Raw genomic sequence first — 17,738 nt, forward strand, 5'->3', positions numbered from 1 at the left:
GCAAACAAATCAATCAATAACAAACACTTTTTTGATTTATAGCAATGGAAATGCCCGCAAAACTCAGTATTTAAAATACTATGCATTAATCCAGAATTATATTAAATTTTTAATCACTCAGTACCACTAAACCACACGTCTTTTGCTGCCAGCAGGTGGCACTTTTAATACAGTTTTCATTATTTCTTTGAACACAGTTGTCCATTTAGAAGTTAGATTTTTAAATCAGTTCACACACAGGCCTAAACTGAAAGTCTCTGCACTAAATGACACAAATATATTTATTTTAGATTATTTATTTTGAAAAATATTCTCACATTTACAAAACCTTTAAAGGAAATTGAATTAAAATGAGCAATTACATTTTGAAAAAATATATTTTATTAATTTAATTATTTTGCAAAATACTCTCACACTCACAAAACATTAAATATTTTAAATTAAGATTAATAATCAAAATTTTAAAAAGGAAAAAAATATTTATTTTGCAAAATACTCTCACACTCACAAAACATTAAAACCAGGCAACAAATGCAAACAACAACACAAACTGTGGTCGAATTAATATATTCTTTCAATCAGTCATTACACAATTGACAACAAAATGCACATACCTGCTGTCAATATGAACCGGTTCAACCTTGCAATATTTTCTGCTTTTGCCTGTGCCATTTGTTGATACTGTACATAATTAGGCTCATGGACCCAAAAAAGGGAAGCAAGCATATCACAGTATGAACTCTTTTCTCCACAGTTCATTTTACCAGAAAACAAACCCTGCTTCACTATAGACCTACACTTTTTTCTCTTTTTAGGACTCCTGTTGAAATTCTGTTTAAAAGAAAAGAGAATGCTTTCTAAGGAAGTTTTCTAGGTTTGTTTTATTCGTTTTGGTGCAGCTTCTGTGCTGCATTCTTCATTTACAAACGAACCAATGACGAATGTACCTAACATTCAGACATACTCAGAAATATTTGTTTCCACAGTATTGTCTTCTATCAGATATTTCTATGTCATAATTTTTGGCTGGACTGCAATAGACATGTAGGTTTTTGTTGTTCTTGTTTTCAGATTTTTAAAACTCAACTCAATTTTTACTATTTTTTTTCCTGATGATTTTGACTATGTTTGGCATATGGAGGAAAGACATGCTATTTCCACTAGGTGCACTGTCACAATCAATGCGGCTGCTAATCACTGACATATCCCAGACTGTCAGCAGCAAAATAATAATAATAATCTTTTAAGCATGTAGTATATTGAAAATTATTATTATTTTTCATCTAAAAACATAGTGGCATCATGACAAAAACCTGGCATTTGAAATACTGAAATTCTGAAAATTAATGAATATTTGATATTTATAATTAAGACTGATGTTGGTTAAAAATGGACTCAATCAAAATGGAAAATATTAATATACAATATTTTTTTAAAGCTTGATTAAGGGTTAATCACTTAGAAACAAAAACAAGGGTAAATACAGTCCAGGGTGAAAAAAACACCAAAGTTACCCTTTGAAAAGTAAAGAAATGTTTTGCAGTGAAAGCACAAAACAGCTTGTCTGTCACTGTGCTGAGTCACTGATAAGAGATTTGGGGCAGCAGCAGGAGGAGGAAAAGTTTTTGTAAAAAAAAAAACAATGTCTCTACAGTATGTGACTGTCGTTAAGCCAAACAAACAGAGCCAATGTACAGCCAGCCAGACAGTTATATAATGTTTATTTTGCAGCGGTCGAGGAGGTGTGTCATTTGTGACCTCAACTTATCCTGCGGTATATATCTGAGGAAAAAAAGTGGAGCACAGACATGTGAAAACATCCGAAAACAATCTGACATGGACTGCTGAAGTCTGTCTGGAGAAAGAAGAGAAGGGTGGAAGGTGGATTATTCAAAATCCAAGTGTACTACATCACAGTAAATTAGCTCAGAAAAGCCGTGTTGAATTGTCGGCCAACAGGTCTGTCACTGCGATGGAGAACTACAGCATAGACGATTCGTTTCAATTTAAAACAAAGAGCGCAATGTCAAAACCTTTGCGTCTTCTGTCCAACACAACTGTACATCATCGGTAAGAAAACTTCTCTGTTTTGTTAAAAACTGTAATCTGCAGTGTCCCTTTTCGCTAAAATGTGTTACATTTTTTGCACACTTTCCAGAAGTCTCCTCTCAGGTTAGAGATTCTGCAGCTGGAGCTGTTTCCTACGAGTATCTCTGTCCGAGCTAAAAACACACTTCCTCTCCTTCTGTTTCTGTTTCCTTCAGACAAGGATGACACAGTTTTGTATTACAGTAGATGTTTGCTTTAAATACAGTTACAGAGTTACTGAGCGTTTTGAAATATGTGCCGTTTGTAACTTTAAATGAAAATAAAAAAAAAAACAGGAAAAAGATACAAAAAAATCCTGAAAATTTTAAAATATATATGTATACATTTTTTTCTGTAAGGTAATTTTAAATATGTAGTTAAAATTATACATTATACATGTAGTTCTCTGGATATTTTTTACCTAGAATTCTCTTTTTTAAACAGAATTTCAGGTCTTTTTCTTGTCACCTTTTACTAATTTCCGGAAATTTGCACATTTCTTGCAAAGTTGCCGTTTCTCCTTGTGTTTATAAAAGAAACCAAACTTTCTTGGGGTTTATTGTATTTCCAGGTCCAACTGTGGGGCCAGATTCTAGAAATGGTCAAAACTGAAAGAGCAGAATCAGCAGATGTGTGTGTCAACACTGTGTTGGCAGTTGTTGTTGTTGGCAGCAGATTTTTGAGCTGCAGGTCGTTTGGTTTCAAAGGTCTCTGTTTACACCACAACACGCGAGACCCTCCGTCTGCAGCCCCGTATCGTCTCACCGTCTGTCACTACAACAATCAATCAATATGAGCACCTAAATTCATCAACTTCATTTCCAGAGCAGGTGAACTGAATTATCCCACAAACCAACAGCAAACTGATTTCTTTCAGAAAAACTGAAATTAGGTCAATGAGTAACATATTAAGAAATGTTCAAAAAAGCGCAAGAAATAAGTCGATTTTTAAAAAATAATAATAATAATTTAAAGCTGGGGGAAAAATTTAGGGAAAAAAAGTAAAAACTAGCCAAAAACCACAAGTTTTATATATTCAAAAATATATTACAGAATTATTATAAATTTTGAGCACTTTTTTAAACTTTCTTAAATGTTTTTGTTAAACAAATTTTCTGGCAATTTTCTTACTTTCTAAAAAAAAAATCTGTAGAAATCAAGAAAAAATCAGAAATCAAGTTTTTTTAAGCTTTCAAAGGATTAACAGTCTGTAAAATAGAGAATGAGTGCATGAGTGCAACGACAGAAAATGTTGTAGCAACATCGTGCAATCATTATAAACTGTTAATTATAAGATAACGAAGAAGATGTGAAAAAAATGAAAAACCCAATTCAGCAAAGTTGGAAGGAAGTAGAACAAAATAGATTCGGCATCGAACTCAACACTGTTTGCAGTTCAAAGTGCGGTGTGTGTGTGTGTGTGTGTGTGTGTGTGTAGATTTGCCAGTCTGTCAGTCAGTAAAGAAACTGACCTGATGACAAAACAAATATTACAAATGTGTCAGTTTAACCTGGTCCTCTTCATGTCTGCAGGTTCAGACTCGCTCTAAATGTGCCGACTGTGCAGTTTTTATGTAAATGTACTGAACTCTAAGAGAGAAAGAGATTACAGATATTTCACAAAACGTTGCATTATTCCTTTAAGGTTAGACTGTGTGTGTGTGTGTGTATGTGTGTGTGTGTGTGTATCTTGTTTCAGAGAGAAAACCTTCATAACATGTTTGTTGACTGTCATTATGACCAAGTGACCCTCAGCTGATATCAGTACAGATATGTCACCAGACAGTAGGCAGGTTTCAATTAATCCTCAAATTGTGCAAACTGAAATTGAAAATATGAAATATGTCTTATGGAAACACGTCAGTTTCTAAAAAAAACTCCCATCTATCATGAGGTGGTATTTCAGGCAATTCCAAAAAGCCATATTTCCCAAAACTCGAATGGAAACATTTTTTAGTCTTTTCAAGGTCACATGATGCTATCGTCAGTAGGAACTGGCTCCCTCATGATGCAGCAGGAGCTACAAGAGCTGTTATTGCATCACATAACTCAGAGAAAGTTTTGAATCCACAATTCCTCTGTGAAATCGTGGACTACATCTCCCAGAAATCCCTCATACGAGGCCGCTCCCACGTATAAATGGCTTGCCTTTCCATCATGGCTCCATCACACACCTACGTGGAAATAATGATGGAGGGTATGGTGGCTACAATAGAAAAAAAGCTGCTAATGTTTTAAACCTCCATCGCCATGGTTACTGGGAAGTTGTCACCAGAGGAGAAGTCACATAACATCAAACACAGTCATCTCGCAACTGTGTTTTCGCCACATTTCAAAAATATTGCTTAAGTTTTGCACAAATCTTTCATATCTTAACACCAAAAATGGTTCTGTCCAACTGCATTTGCAGCTGTCGGCCAGCGACGTTTCATACAGCTGCAAAAGATTTTACGCCAAAGTGCAGCTACCTGCAGCACCAGTCAAGTTAAGTGCAGCTTGACTGGTGCTGCAGGCATTTAACCATAAGGTGGTAACTCTGGTCTCTACCTGACGCTCCTGCCCTGCATTCATCTTTACAGTAAAATTAAATAAACGATAAACTGGTATATCAACAAAGGGAAACAGATCAGGTTTCATCCTGTTTTTGCAACCATGAAACAAAAAAAAACAGAACAAAAGAGAAGAAAGTTTTGTTCCTGTGTAAACTGAGCCGGAGAGAGCTGCAAGGGGAACCACCGTGTTCCCACTGACATCTAATACGTCAGATTGTTCTGTCTGACATGATTTAATGTGACTACAATAAAACAGAGAAGAAAAAAGTCAAATAGGACAAGATTTTAATTTCATTTAATGCAGAGGAGAGCAAAAATAACACTTTACTCTCCAAACGAAGCAGGGTAAAATGTCACTGATCAAAGGTTCAAATGCTGACATACACACACACACACACACACACACACACACACACACACACACACACACACACACACACCGTGCTGTCCTCTGATTGGCTGTGACATGTGGGGCCAGCGGACACTCCCACAGGCAGGTGAGGGAGCCGAGGATCAGGCTGCAGGGTCACTTCACCTCTCAGCTCTCAGGACAGCAGCACACACACACATACACACACACACACACACACACACACACACACACGGGTGTTTAGTCATTTAAAAGTGTTGATCGTGATGACAGAACAGTGTGTGAACCAGCAGACATCGCAGGAAGACGGCAGGAAGTGTAACAGAGGAACTGCAAAGCATGAGGACAGAGACTATCAGTGAGTGTGTGGCTGCAAATGATCAAAGAGAAGAAAGCAATGTGCTAAAATACTGTATTTACACTTATAATGGTGTTTTTATTAGTATTTGCATGTACTTGTATTACCTCTATGAGTGCTGAAACAACTTAATCTACTGACAGAAAAGCTGTATATTCTATCTTCAGTTTTTCAAATCTCTGGAAATTTTGTATTATTTGATTTTTGGGCAAACTGTAACATGAGATTTCATTTTGGTTCCTTTATGTCTTCCAACAATATAGAGTCATTTAACTCCACGCGGGCTGATGAAGTGTCAGTCAGGCTATTAGCTTATCAAAGATACTATGAGCTCCTATCTGTGTTTACAGTCTGTTGAGTGATAAGAAACAGAAATAAGTCACAGAAAAGTCAAAGAAATGTTTGAGGTCATTAAAAAATCTCTCTCGCAGCCTTTTAAAAAAATCTTTTTAGCAAGTTTATTTTCTGTTACACTCTGTACGTTCTTTAAAACAACACTTTTCCCATAAAAAGGAACATTTGTAAGTCAAAAGGTCAGGCCGTGCTGTCTTGAATTCGTGAAGACAACTTTGCTTTTCTTGCATGGAAAACTGTGTCACTCAGCGGGTTTCCATTAACCCTAAAACTGCACAAATCAAAACTGCAAATATCAAATATATCTAATGGAAACACAACAGTTTCGAAAAAACTCCATTTATCACAAATGACTGTCATATATTATTTCTGTTTTTGCTGCGTGTTACAAAAATGTCTATGGTTATCATGACTTGGCTGCGTTTTATTGCTTCCTGTAGGTTTGTGGCATGACGATGCTTATTTTGTTCCTGAAAATGAGGCGGCTGGTAAACACTGACACATGTACATTTAGTTTTTATAAATAAATTGATCAAATAAAAAAAACAACAACTTAAATATCTATATTAATATCAGCCTAAAATATCCAGAATCCTATAGGACCCTTATATCCATACTTTTTTTATAACGTTTTGTCTGTTGGCCTTTTTTGTAAAATATGATGCTGCTAAACCCTTTGAAACTTGGCTCAACATCACTTTTCTTGTCCTACATCCTTCCTAAACTTTTTCACTCTTTGAAACCTAAGAGAATTGGTTTGATATCTTCTGAAAATATGGGCACAAAGGGCACTAACTAACTTGGCAAGACGTGTCCCACAAATTGCAAAAAAAAAATAGTAAAAGGTGACAAGAAATTACCTGGAAATTAGTTTTAAAAAAGGGGAGAATAATTAGAAAATTATATTTTTTAAAAAAGGGAAAAAGGTCCAGAAAATAATATTTGTAATTATTATCTAATATAACTATCTATCTAAAATTATGTTACAAAAAATATGTTTTGTTTTATTTTATTTTATTTTATTTTATTTTATTACTTTTCTTTTTTTCAGGTAATTTTCTTGTACCTGTTTCTTTTTCCTTTTCTTTTATTATCAATTTCTTATTGCCTCACTGGTTGAAAGAAGTCAATCCAATGTGCTCAGGGTTTTAAGCGTTAAACTTAAAAAGCTTTAATTAATTTATCTATCTATCTTTGCTTTTGTCTGATATGCCATTTAATGGAGCTGAAGTGGATTTAAACCCAGACCAAACAATCTCTACTGTTTGCACTGTAAACATTATTCCAGCGTGTCTGCTCTCTTTTGTTGCAGCTGCTCCTGCATCCAGGATCTCGGATCATTTTGCTGTTTTTTCTGACAGAAGTTTTCTCTCGGTGTAGTTCAGATGTAGAGAACGTGGAGGAGCGGCAGAGATATGAGAGGATGGTGGGCGAACCTCTGCAGGCCGTCGATGCCGAGCAACAGGAGCTGTCAGGTCGCAGGAAACCAGCATTAGTCAGGTAAATAAAATAACTAACTAACCAAATAAATAAATAATCAAGCTCTCACTTAATGCAAAATAAATAAAAAAGTACTGTTCTTCTGTACAACATTGAGGTACTTAATACTGCTATACTATTTGACAGCTTTAGTTATCATTTATATATCTCAAAAATGCCTTGAGGGAATTTCTTTGGCACAAACGTCCACTGGGACTTAAGGATGAACTGATTAGATTTCGGTGGTCAAAGGTCAAAGGTCACTGTGACTTTGCACCTGTCTCATTCATGTGTGCACAATTTCTTTGGAAGAGCTTGAGAGAATTTCTGCAAATTTGGCACAAACGTCCACTTGGACTCAGAGATGAATTGATTGGATTTTGAAAGTCAAAGGTCAAAGGTCAATGTCAGTGTGACCTTGTGTCGGTCTCACTCTTGTGAAAGCAAAATATCAAAGGTGCCTTCAGGGAATATCCTTAAATTTGGCACTTTTTTTTCTTTCTTTCTTTTTGTAAAACTAATTTTTTCGGGTAATTTTCTTGTACTTTTTAATCATTTCTTGCTAATTTTGGGGTCGTTTTGTTCTTTTGTTGCTCATTGGCTCTTTTTCATGGTTTTGAAAGAAAATAAGCCAGTTTGTGCAAGTTTGAAAAGGTTGATTTACACAGTTTTGCTAAGTGAAATTAGTGTACTCAAAAAATGATTTTAAAAAGCTAGGGAAAAATGTCTACAGGAAAAAGAAAAATCTGGAAAAAAACTGTATTTATTATTACTCATCATAATTAAATATTAAAAATTGTTTTACAGAATTATTACATCGTTTAAAGCCCCTTTTCCCAGTTATTTCCTTTGAAAGAAATTTTTTTTTTCATTCTTTTTCAATTTTCAGGGTATCTTGTACTTTTTATTAATTTCTTGCTAAATTTGGGGTCGTTTCTGCATATGTTGCATATTGCCTCCTTGTTGTCATGTTTTTGAAAGAAATCAAGGCAATTTATGCAAATTTCAAGCGTTGATTTAAGCAGTTTTCCTTGGTGACCTTTAATAAATAGTGTTATAAAAGTGCTGTATAAGCACAAAGCAGACAGTCATGTAAGGTGTCATATAATGTGATATAAATGTCATCACTGTGTTTTGTCTGCAGATCAAAGACCTTCGATCACTCGCTGCTGACTCAGGTCCAGACTGACGCAGACTCAAAGATCGAGAGGAAGAAGTCTCACTACAGCCAGGTGAGCGTTCGTTAAGTCACCTCTGATACATATTTTATCACACCTATAAACACAGAGCGGGATCAGATTCCACTGACCCATTTTTAATTTTACTGTGGAACCTATTAAAGTACCAGAAAATCTATTTTAATGCTTTACTTCAGTGGATATTAATGCAACTTCTAAATTCAAATTCAAATTTTAAGCACGTTCTTGCTTTTTAACTATGTGTGTGTCGTGTTTCAGCTTTCGAAGAGCAACTGCCAATACCATAAAATATTTAAGGAGATCAGCAAAGAGGAACAGCTCAGACAGAGTGAGTCTTTTAATGATCACAACTGTCCGCTCCACCTTAAATACTGAATGAAGGATTAGATAATAGCCGAACATTTGATCCCTGCGAACATTTTTGTCTTCAAACACTAGATCATGACTTTAACCCTTTGAAACAAACCGGCTTGTTTTCTTTTGAAAACACTAAAAGAAGACAATGAGCAACTTAAGAAATTACCCAAAAATTAGCTGCATTGAAAAAAATGTATAAGAAAATTACCTGAAAATTTGAAAAAAAGGAAAAGAAATTATAATAATAATAATAATAATAATAATAATAATAATAATAATAATAATAATAATAATAATAATAAATTAATTTATTTTTATTGTTTTATATTTTTTACAGGACTATCCTGAATCCACTTTAGAGAGAGAGATCAGGAGGAATAATGACAGTGACCTTAAACTACATCGGGGGCAGAGCAGGGAATAAATATTGTGTTTTTCTGAAATTATACTGTTTTTTGTCATTCTGGTACCTCAAATGGCCCAAAAAATAGAACAAATAGCTGCCATAAATGGTATTGTTTAATAACAAAAAGGGAAATCTATTATTTAATGCATTTCACACAAAGTGCAGGACCAAATTTAAATTTAGCATCCCTTGTAATCTTTTTTTTTTTTTTTTTTTACTTAACTAATACTGTTACGTGACGCCATTTACCTGTTTGCCAGGTTACACCTGTGCTCTGCAGAAGGACATCCTCTACCAGGGACGGATGTTTGTCTCCGACCACTGGATCTGCTTCCACTCCAAGGTGTTTGGCAAAGACACGAAGGTAGCGTGAACTGGGACAGAGATTACTGTTACTGTTTACTGTTACTGTTTTGTGGTGGAATGTAACTAAGTACATTAACTCAAGCACTGCACTAAAGGTACTTTTGAGGTACTTTCACTTTAACAGAGTATTTTCACCTCCTACCACTTTCTGCTTCTACTCCATTACACTAAATATCTATTTATTTTGGCTAGTTACATGTTACTTGATTTAAAGAGAATTACTTGGAAATTGTTTTTTAAATTTTTTTTATGCAAAAACATGTCAGAGTTCCAGTTTATCAAATATGAAGACTTGCTGCTTTTCCTTTCAATTATTTTTATTGATTAGATTGATTTGAGATGTTCTTTGTTGTGTACTATCACTTTTATTACTTGAATACAATTTTGTGGGTGTACTTTGTACTTCAGTCATGTAATATTTTCAATGCAGAACTTTAACTAATAACCGAGTATTTTAGTTAATGTCCTGGGTTCATCTGTTCATCACTGGTGTTTGTGTGTCCCAGATTGCCATCCCAGTGGTGTCCATCACGCACATCAAGAAGACCAAAACTGCCATTCTGCTGCCAAACGCTCTGGTGATCGCCACCGCTAACGACAGGGTGAGAAGAAGACGCTCTTACTTTTATCTTATTGCTCTCACATGAATTATTTTGCTCAGTTATCAACAGTGTGAGCTTCAAACATCTGTCACAAAAAAACAAACAAGAAAAACTTAAGACGTGTTAAAACGTGTGTGTGCTGTTGCAGTATGTCTTCGTGTCCTTCCTGTCCAGAGACAACACTTACAAGTTCTTGATGTCCATCTGTCTTCATCTGGAGGTAAGACAGACTTCACACATTCAGCCATATCTTTTTTTTTTGGATGAGTGAAATGAGTGAAAATGGCTGGATTAAGTGAAGAGCCAGTGGTGTTTAAAACAGTGTCGTCTGCATAAAAGTGCACATTCCAGTTTGAGGTGGCAGAGATCATGTTTATGTGTATGGTGAATAAAAGAGGACCAAAATTGAAATAATAAATATTTTATTATTGTTTCTGTCACTATCAAAGCAGAAAAGCCTCTGGAGATCTGATCTGAGTGAAATCTTTGCCAAGATTTCATATTTTTATGATAACAATCAGCTTTTTCCAAGTGAAAACTTGAAAATATTTTGACCCTGGGAATATACTGTATTTAATTTTACATTATATGCACATGTACAGGAGAAGAGTCCATGCAGCAGTCCCGTCCCCTCCTCGGCTGAGAACAGCTTCAGAGGTCAGAGGTCACCCCTGTCGGCTCGCTTTCCTCTGGTGGGTTTTTGTTTTTTTAGAAAAACATTTACCTTATTCTTTCTGCTGACAAGAGGAGTGAAAATTGGATTTCTGATGCTCAATAAGTGACTCGCCCATTAGCCAACATGTTGTCTGAACATGTTCGTGGGTTTCTGCAGAGTTTTCCGGGTGATTTCTGCGACCTGGATGGAGCGGTGAGACAGAGGAGGCAGGAGATGGAGGAGAGCAGCAGCTCCGACTCCCAGACCCCGGACTACGACAAGATAGCAGGTAACCAACCAATCAGCAGCATTTAGTTCAAATTTTTGAGGATCTGCACATATGAAACTCTTTTCTAGGTGTGAAACAACTCTCAGCAGTTTTTGCTGAATTCTCAAACACATGTCAACAGGTTGTAAAAATCTGAAACTTTCATTTCCCGTCTGCATTTTTATTCTTTATTTTATTCTGCCTCCACGCTGGTGACAGCAGAGGGCTGAGGCATTATGCTTCCAGGTCGTCCAGGCGACCAGTTCTCGTGAACATTATATCTCAAGGACATCTTGAAGGAATTTCTTCAAATTTGGTACCAGTGTCCACTTTAAATGAACAATGAACTGGTTAAATTTTGGTAGTCACAGGTCAAATGTCAAGGCCATTGTGGCATCATCTGTCTCATTCTTGTGAATGTACTATTTTAAGAAAACCTTATAGGATTTTTTTTCAAATCTGACACAATCGTCCACCTGTACTCAGTGATGACCTGATATAAATTTGGTGATGACAGGTCAAAGGTCAAGTTATCTAATGCATTTCACCTATGAGAAATTTCTTAAGATTTGGCACAAACACCTATTTAGACTCAACGATGAACTGATTAGAAGTTGGTTGTCAAAGGTTTAAGGTCACGATGAACTTGTGTCTGTCTCATTCTGTGAACCCCAAATCTTAAGAGGGTCTTGAGAGAATTTCCTCAAATTTAGCTCAAAAGTCCACTTGGACTCAAAAATGAACAGATAAGATACTGAGAGGTCAAGGTCATTGTGACCTCATCTGTCTTATTTTTGTGAACATGATACTTCAGGGATTTTTTTTTTTTCAAATTTGGCACAAACATTCACTTGGACTCAAGGACGTACATTATCTTTACCACCATTACCATAGCTCATTTTTCTTCCATTTATTATTTCCCTTTTGTCCCTGTTCAAAAATTCATTACTACCATTCATGTAATGTAACACCTGGACACGATCCAGTATTGAACAAAAAAAAGAGAAAACAAAGGAACACTATTGTGTCTTATTATACGTTGGACGTAATTTACATTCCTGAAAAAAAAATCAAAACAAAAGCAGTGTCTTGTGAGTCCTGGTCGTCTTATTCAAACTGCTTCCTGTCTCTCTGCAGAGTTCCCCGTTCCTCAGTTTCTAGATGTGTTGAAGCACACAGACAGTGGAGCTCCTCCTGAACATCCAGACCATCAGCAGCACAAAGTCAAGAGCCAGCACCAGAACCAGCACCAGAACCAGCACCAGAACCAGCACCAGAACCAGCACCAGAACCATCAGAGCTCAGACAAGAAGCAGCACGACGCGCACCACACTGGTATGAACACTGTCCTGCTTTGAACGAGATCAAGGCTGTAATCCTCCCACTGCATTTTGAAAAGAATCAAAGCTGGATTCACAAAGTTTGTATCCAACATGGCTCCAAACTGTCCCGTATGTTCTGATCTTAAAGTCCAGGTAACAAGCTGAACTTTTTTGAAAACCCATAATTTTCATGCCAAGCAATAGCCGTGGCTGGAGGCGTTATATTTTAGGGTTGTCCGTCTGTCCAGCCCATTTATTTCAATTTGGCACAAACATCTATCTATTCTCAATGATTAACTGAAGAGATTCTGGTGGACAAAGGTCAAGGTCACTGTCGACGCATTTTAGAGAACAGGATATCTCAAGAACACCATGAAGTAATTTATTCAGATTTGGCACAAATGTCCATCTGATCTCAATGAATAACTGAAGAGATCCTGGTGGTCAAAGATCAAAGTCTATAAGCACAATACCTCAAATAAAAACTTGAGGTAATAATCATTTAGAGTCAAAGATGAAGTGATTCGTATTAGGTTGTCAAAGGTCAAGGTCACTGTCATTCTTTAGAACTGTATATCTCAAGAGCAGCCTGGGGGATTTTTTTTTTCAATCTTAGTACAAATACACACTTGGACTCAGCAATGAACTGTTTAAATTTGGTGGTCATAGGTCAAAGGTCAAGTCGCTGTGACTATGTTTATGGTTCATTATTTTGAGATGATATACTGTCGTACATTTTCTTTATTAATTGCAGCACAAAGTAATCAATTAAAACAAAATATTTAAAAAAGCAAGATGCAAAACCCAAATGTACAAAATGCCATTAAATGTGTCTCAGCGACAAATCGACATTATTTTGATAAAATTATTTTTCTGTTTCCAGGCTCAGATTTGGTGATTGACAGCAGAACTCTGAAATCAGTTTCTCTCAACACTGTGCTGTTTGTCTACCTGTTTCTGTGAGTTCATTCATTCATTCATTCGTTAATTTAAATTAATTTATTTCTATGACTTTATAATTCATTGATTAATTTAGTTCATCTGTCAGTTTGATCAGTTTTATCACCTTTATTTCAACTTTATGTAACGCTTTCATTTATGCAGATGATAAATTTGTTTATTTGTCATTTATTCGTTCATCTGTCGACTCAGTTATCCAACGGTGCATTCATTCATTCATTGCTGTATGATTTTTCCACTCTGTTGTATATTTATTTGTTTATATATTAATACACATCCAACTGTGTACTTATTCATTCAAGAGAATATTTATAAAATATTTTCACATTCAGTTCACATCAATGGAAAAGTCAAACTACTGATGAATCTAATAATGCATTAATATACACACCCCATTTATTTATTTAGGTCATTACGTTTTGCATCTTTTTATCCGTCCAATAATTCTGTCTCCGTTAAATGTTTATGTGTGTTTATATGTGTGTGTTTTCTCAGAGTGTGTGTCCTGGTCTTGTCGTCGTGTTATCTGGCCTTTAAGATCTCCTCGTTGGAGCAGAGACTGACGACGCTCGGCTCCATCACTGAGTTCACCCACCAGGAGTGAGTTCCCACCCCTCACTGAGGCACACACACACACACACACACACACACACACACACACACACACACACACACACACAAAGAAAAAAAACGTGTAAAGAGTTCTTGTTTAAACTATTCTTCTGCAAGCCTTTTTGGATTTTCAGGTTGTCACATCTGCAAATTTCCCGCATTTAGGGCTAAATATGTTCAATAAAATACTCTTAAAATGATAAATGAAATGTACTTTTAAAATTAAATAAAGTATTGTTATAATCAAATAAATTAATGTGTAACCATGGTGCTTTTACTTTGAAAGACAGATTGTTCTGGGATAAAAGTTCAGTAATGATAATAAACAAGATAATGACAACTGCAAATACAAAATTATGTGATTTTTTTTACTCTTTATTTTATTCGTATGTTATAATGTACATCCTCCATTATGCGTTTTTCCCCAGAAACGATTTTCTGCGCGGGAGCGACGGGAACGCAGAGATTTTCTCTGAACTACTGACCATCAACCTGCTGAAGCTGGAGAAAGTCAGTCAGTCTGATTTTTCATTTAATTTCCGAACAAAAAATTGTGAATTTGTTCCCATTAACCTCCCTAAATTCCCAGAAAAATCTTTTTAGTTCTTGATTTTAGCTTTCAAACATGGAGAAATGTCTGGGAGGAGATTTGAGGATTTATGTCTTCAACAAAAAGTTTACTAAAAAACTCTGAAGACTGTGACTAAATTATTTCTGTATGCAGTGATTTACGTGGACAGCGTCAGTCTGTCTGCCAGTGTTCAAGATTACTGAGTTAATTTATTCCTCATTTTACAGCACAGGGTTGCACAATGACCTTTAGCCCCCCAATGCTGCACACATAGACATATAAATTTACAAATTTCTTGCTGATTTTTGAGGCGTTTCTTCTTTCTTTGCTGATTGCCCTTTTCCCATGTTTTTGAAAGAAATCAAGCCAAATACATAAACTCAATTATTCCAAATTGGACAGAACTTTTCTTTCGGATGTTTTCCCCTCATTTCGCTCAGTGTGAGAAACAGAGAGCTTCAGGACGAAGAGAAACCGGACGCTCGTTGCTGTTAATCAAACATTTATAGTCAGTGATCTGTTCATAGAGAAGCGAGAACGTCATCTGTAAGAAGAGCTCGTCTCTCGTCCATCAGTCGGCACTTTGTGTGTGTCTGAGCTGCATTAACATTTCACGCGGACACTCGTCTCTTTGCAGCAGCTGACAGCCGCGTTCAGGTCGATAAATTGTTCAGGTCGATAAAGTGCAGTTTCATCTGCAAAGAGACGCACAATTACAAACACACACTCGGGGCGAGCAGGTTGGAAGGAGGGAAATTTACTGGAGGTGCATATCAGGGAGAAGCTGTCAGGTTGGCAACAGGACAGAAGACCGAGCAAACAAAATCAGGAGGGACAGGACAGGTGAGCGGGTCAGGAGGTAACAAAAAAAGTACAAACAGATGCCAGTTCAGAGAGCTTCAGAGAGAATCTGACAGAGCAGCTGGAGACGGGCTGCTGTGCTGCGGCAGGTGATTGGGGGATGAGGAACAGGTGAGCAGGTGAGGAGCAGGAGTCAGGTGACTGCTGGGAAAGTCTGAGGACACCTGGTGGACAGACGAGGAATAACAAGTCCAGAGAGTTCTTGGGATGCATGGACCTGAGGGGGATTAACAAACGCAGCGCCGTTTTCAGAAGAAAATGACGGCATTGTGATTCTGGAAATCACCAATAGATAATATTTTCACGTTTTGTATGTTTCATATCAACCTTTAAAGGGAATAAGAAAAAAAAAGAGAAAAATATGAAAATGAAATGAAAAAATACAATAATGAAAATAATAATAAAAACAACAAAAACTGACTTTGTCATTAAAATATGAAGGGAATGGCGGATGGCAAGATGCCTGCTACAAACCCCCATTTTAACACAAAAACCCCCCAAAAAACTAGCAATTAATGATTTTGCTGTTTTTCCAGATGGTTTTTAGGCACCATCGCTGTGTTTCTCAAAAGAAAAAGTGATTGTTTGTTTACTTTTTACTTTGCTTTTTTACTTTTACTTTATTTTTAGAGATAGATCTGTAAATAAAATGTGAAAATAAAAATAAAAGTAACCAGAATACCCATCGACTGTATAAATAAATTTATATTTATAATAATTCTAAATATAGTTTTCTGGACATTTTTTTCCCTTTTTTGAAATAATAAGCATAAAAATAAGAACAATATGTAATATAACAACTATTAAAGGAGCATTGTTGGAGGTCTAAGATTTCATTGCCATCGACTGTTTCTCTGAAAGTGTCGCGATGATAAAGAACTTTAAACTCGAAACAACAATAAAAAATAACACAAAGTGTTTTCTTCCAGGTGCAGAAGAACCTGCAGAGACTGCTGGACGAAGCCGCCTGACTGAACTGGAAACCAGTTTCATTTGCTGCAGACGGCTCTGTACAAAAACTGTAAATATGTAGTTTAAACATAAACGATGGTCTAAATACTGAGACGTATTAAATACTGTGACACAAAGGGCTTGAAAATGATGACATGCACAAACACTTTATTGTGAAAGGGTGTTTCACTTCCCTCTGTGGTGAGTTTCACCTGTGACCACACCCACCTGTGATGTCACAGTGTACCGACACACCTGGAGTACACGTCGAGGGACAGAATATTTTTTGAACACAATAGTATTATGAAAGTACTGCATCTGCTGGGTGTAAATGTACACGCAGCAGTATTTTTAAGGCTGGGATACTTCAGGAGATCAGAAACTGTGTTTTTTTCTCTCAGTGGAACAAAATCAGCTCATGTTTCTGTGTTTACTTTAAAGGATTTTGACCTCAGCTGTTTTTTTTGTTTGTTTGTTTTGGTTTTTTTGGGTCACTGAACTCACTTCTGTTTACGTCTGAAGGGATCCAGGTTTAAGTCCACAGAGCTGGATTTATCTTCAGACTTTGGTCCAGTTTCATTGCCGACACATTTCTGTCTACAGCAGTGACGCTCAACTTGCTTCACTCTGGAGCCCAATTTTGCACAATGACAGCAGGCCAGGGGCCAATCACAGCAGCCCCATATGTTTTAGCATGTTTCTAGGACTTTAGGTTATATGAACAAGTTTAGGATGTTTCCAGGATTTTAACACATTTCTACGACTCAAAGACAAGTCTAGGATTTAGGACATTTTTAGGATTATAAGGTGTTTTCAAGACTTGATGACATTTCTAGGATTTTAGGAATTTTCTAGGATTTTAAGAGGTTTTAAGGATTTCAGGGCATTCGTAGGATTCTAGGACATTTCCAGGATTTTTAGACATTTCTCAGATTTTAAGGACATTTCCAAGATGTTTGCATGTTTCTATGACTTTAGGACATTTCTAGGATTTCAGAAATTTCTAGGTTTCTGGTCTTGAGGACTTTAAGATTTTAGGATGTTTTAAGGTTTTAAGACATTTCTAGGGTTTTAGCCTGTGTGAATCGTTTTATTTTTATTGTGAATTAGAAGATTTTTGGGGGGCCACCTGGCACTCTAACGGGGCCCAGATTTGGCCTGTGGACCATGAGTTGAGTATCGCTGCTCTACACGATGAGATTGAGGACTGAAAACTCTGAACTTTGACCCACTTTACAACCTGCTGACGGGGGTCATTCACGTTTACCTCACGCTGCCTTAAAACTGTACTTGAACCTCTCAGAACCTGAACTTACCAGTTTTAAAGGTTTTGGTAAAAAAGTTTCTTCTTTGCATTTAACAAACTGTAACATTTCAGACGTACGTCATTAAAAGAGTAACGAGCTG

General features: G+C 36.4%; 1 protein-coding gene across 2 annotated transcripts; it reads left to right on the forward strand.

Annotated features, from left to right (window-relative positions):
• The first annotated feature begins 1,794 nt into the window (after positions 1-1,794).
• Positions 1,795-17,736, forward strand: gramd2b (GRAM domain containing 2B). Of its 2 annotated transcripts, none has more exons than XM_042488681.2 (14): positions 1,795-2,070; positions 7,103-7,222; positions 8,346-8,433; positions 8,659-8,728; positions 9,424-9,527; positions 10,036-10,131; positions 10,280-10,351; positions 10,734-10,823; positions 10,964-11,075; positions 12,192-12,389; positions 13,260-13,335; positions 13,832-13,936; positions 14,377-14,458; positions 16,310-17,736. In XM_042488681.2, exons 1-14 carry the CDS (start codon positions 1,973-1,975, stop codon positions 16,349-16,351), a joined length of 1,353 nt encoding a protein of 450 aa, XP_042344615.2. In that variant the 5' UTR covers positions 1,795-1,972; the 3' UTR covers positions 16,352-17,736. The 2 variants fall into 2 exon arrangements, with proteins under 2 accessions (XP_042344615.2, XP_042344616.2); XM_042488682.2 differs by lacking the exon at positions 1,795-2,070 and adding an exon at positions 5,176-5,368.
• Positions 17,737-17,738: the final 2 nt, after the last annotated feature.

Source organism: Plectropomus leopardus, chromosome 4 (assembly GCF_026936395.1).
Source record: "Plectropomus leopardus strain MGB_pleo_1.0 chromosome 4, ASM2693639v1, whole genome shotgun sequence".
Lineage (NCBI taxonomy): Eukaryota > Metazoa > Chordata > Actinopteri > Perciformes > Serranidae > Plectropomus > Plectropomus leopardus.

Excerpts from the sequence above, each read along its gene's own strand:
- gramd2b (XM_042488681.2), top strand. The coding sequence starts at position 1,973 with ATGGAGAACTACAGCATAGACGATTCGTTTCAATTTAAAACAAAGAGC. Across the intron at positions 8,434-8,658 it reads AGAAGTCTCACTACAGCCAG|CTTTCGAAGAGCAACTGCCA; the intron begins GTGAGCGTTCGT and ends GTCGTGTTTCAG. Across the intron at positions 13,336-13,831 it reads CTGTTTGTCTACCTGTTTCT|AGTGTGTGTCCTGGTCTTGT; the intron begins GTGAGTTCATTC and ends GTGTTTTCTCAG.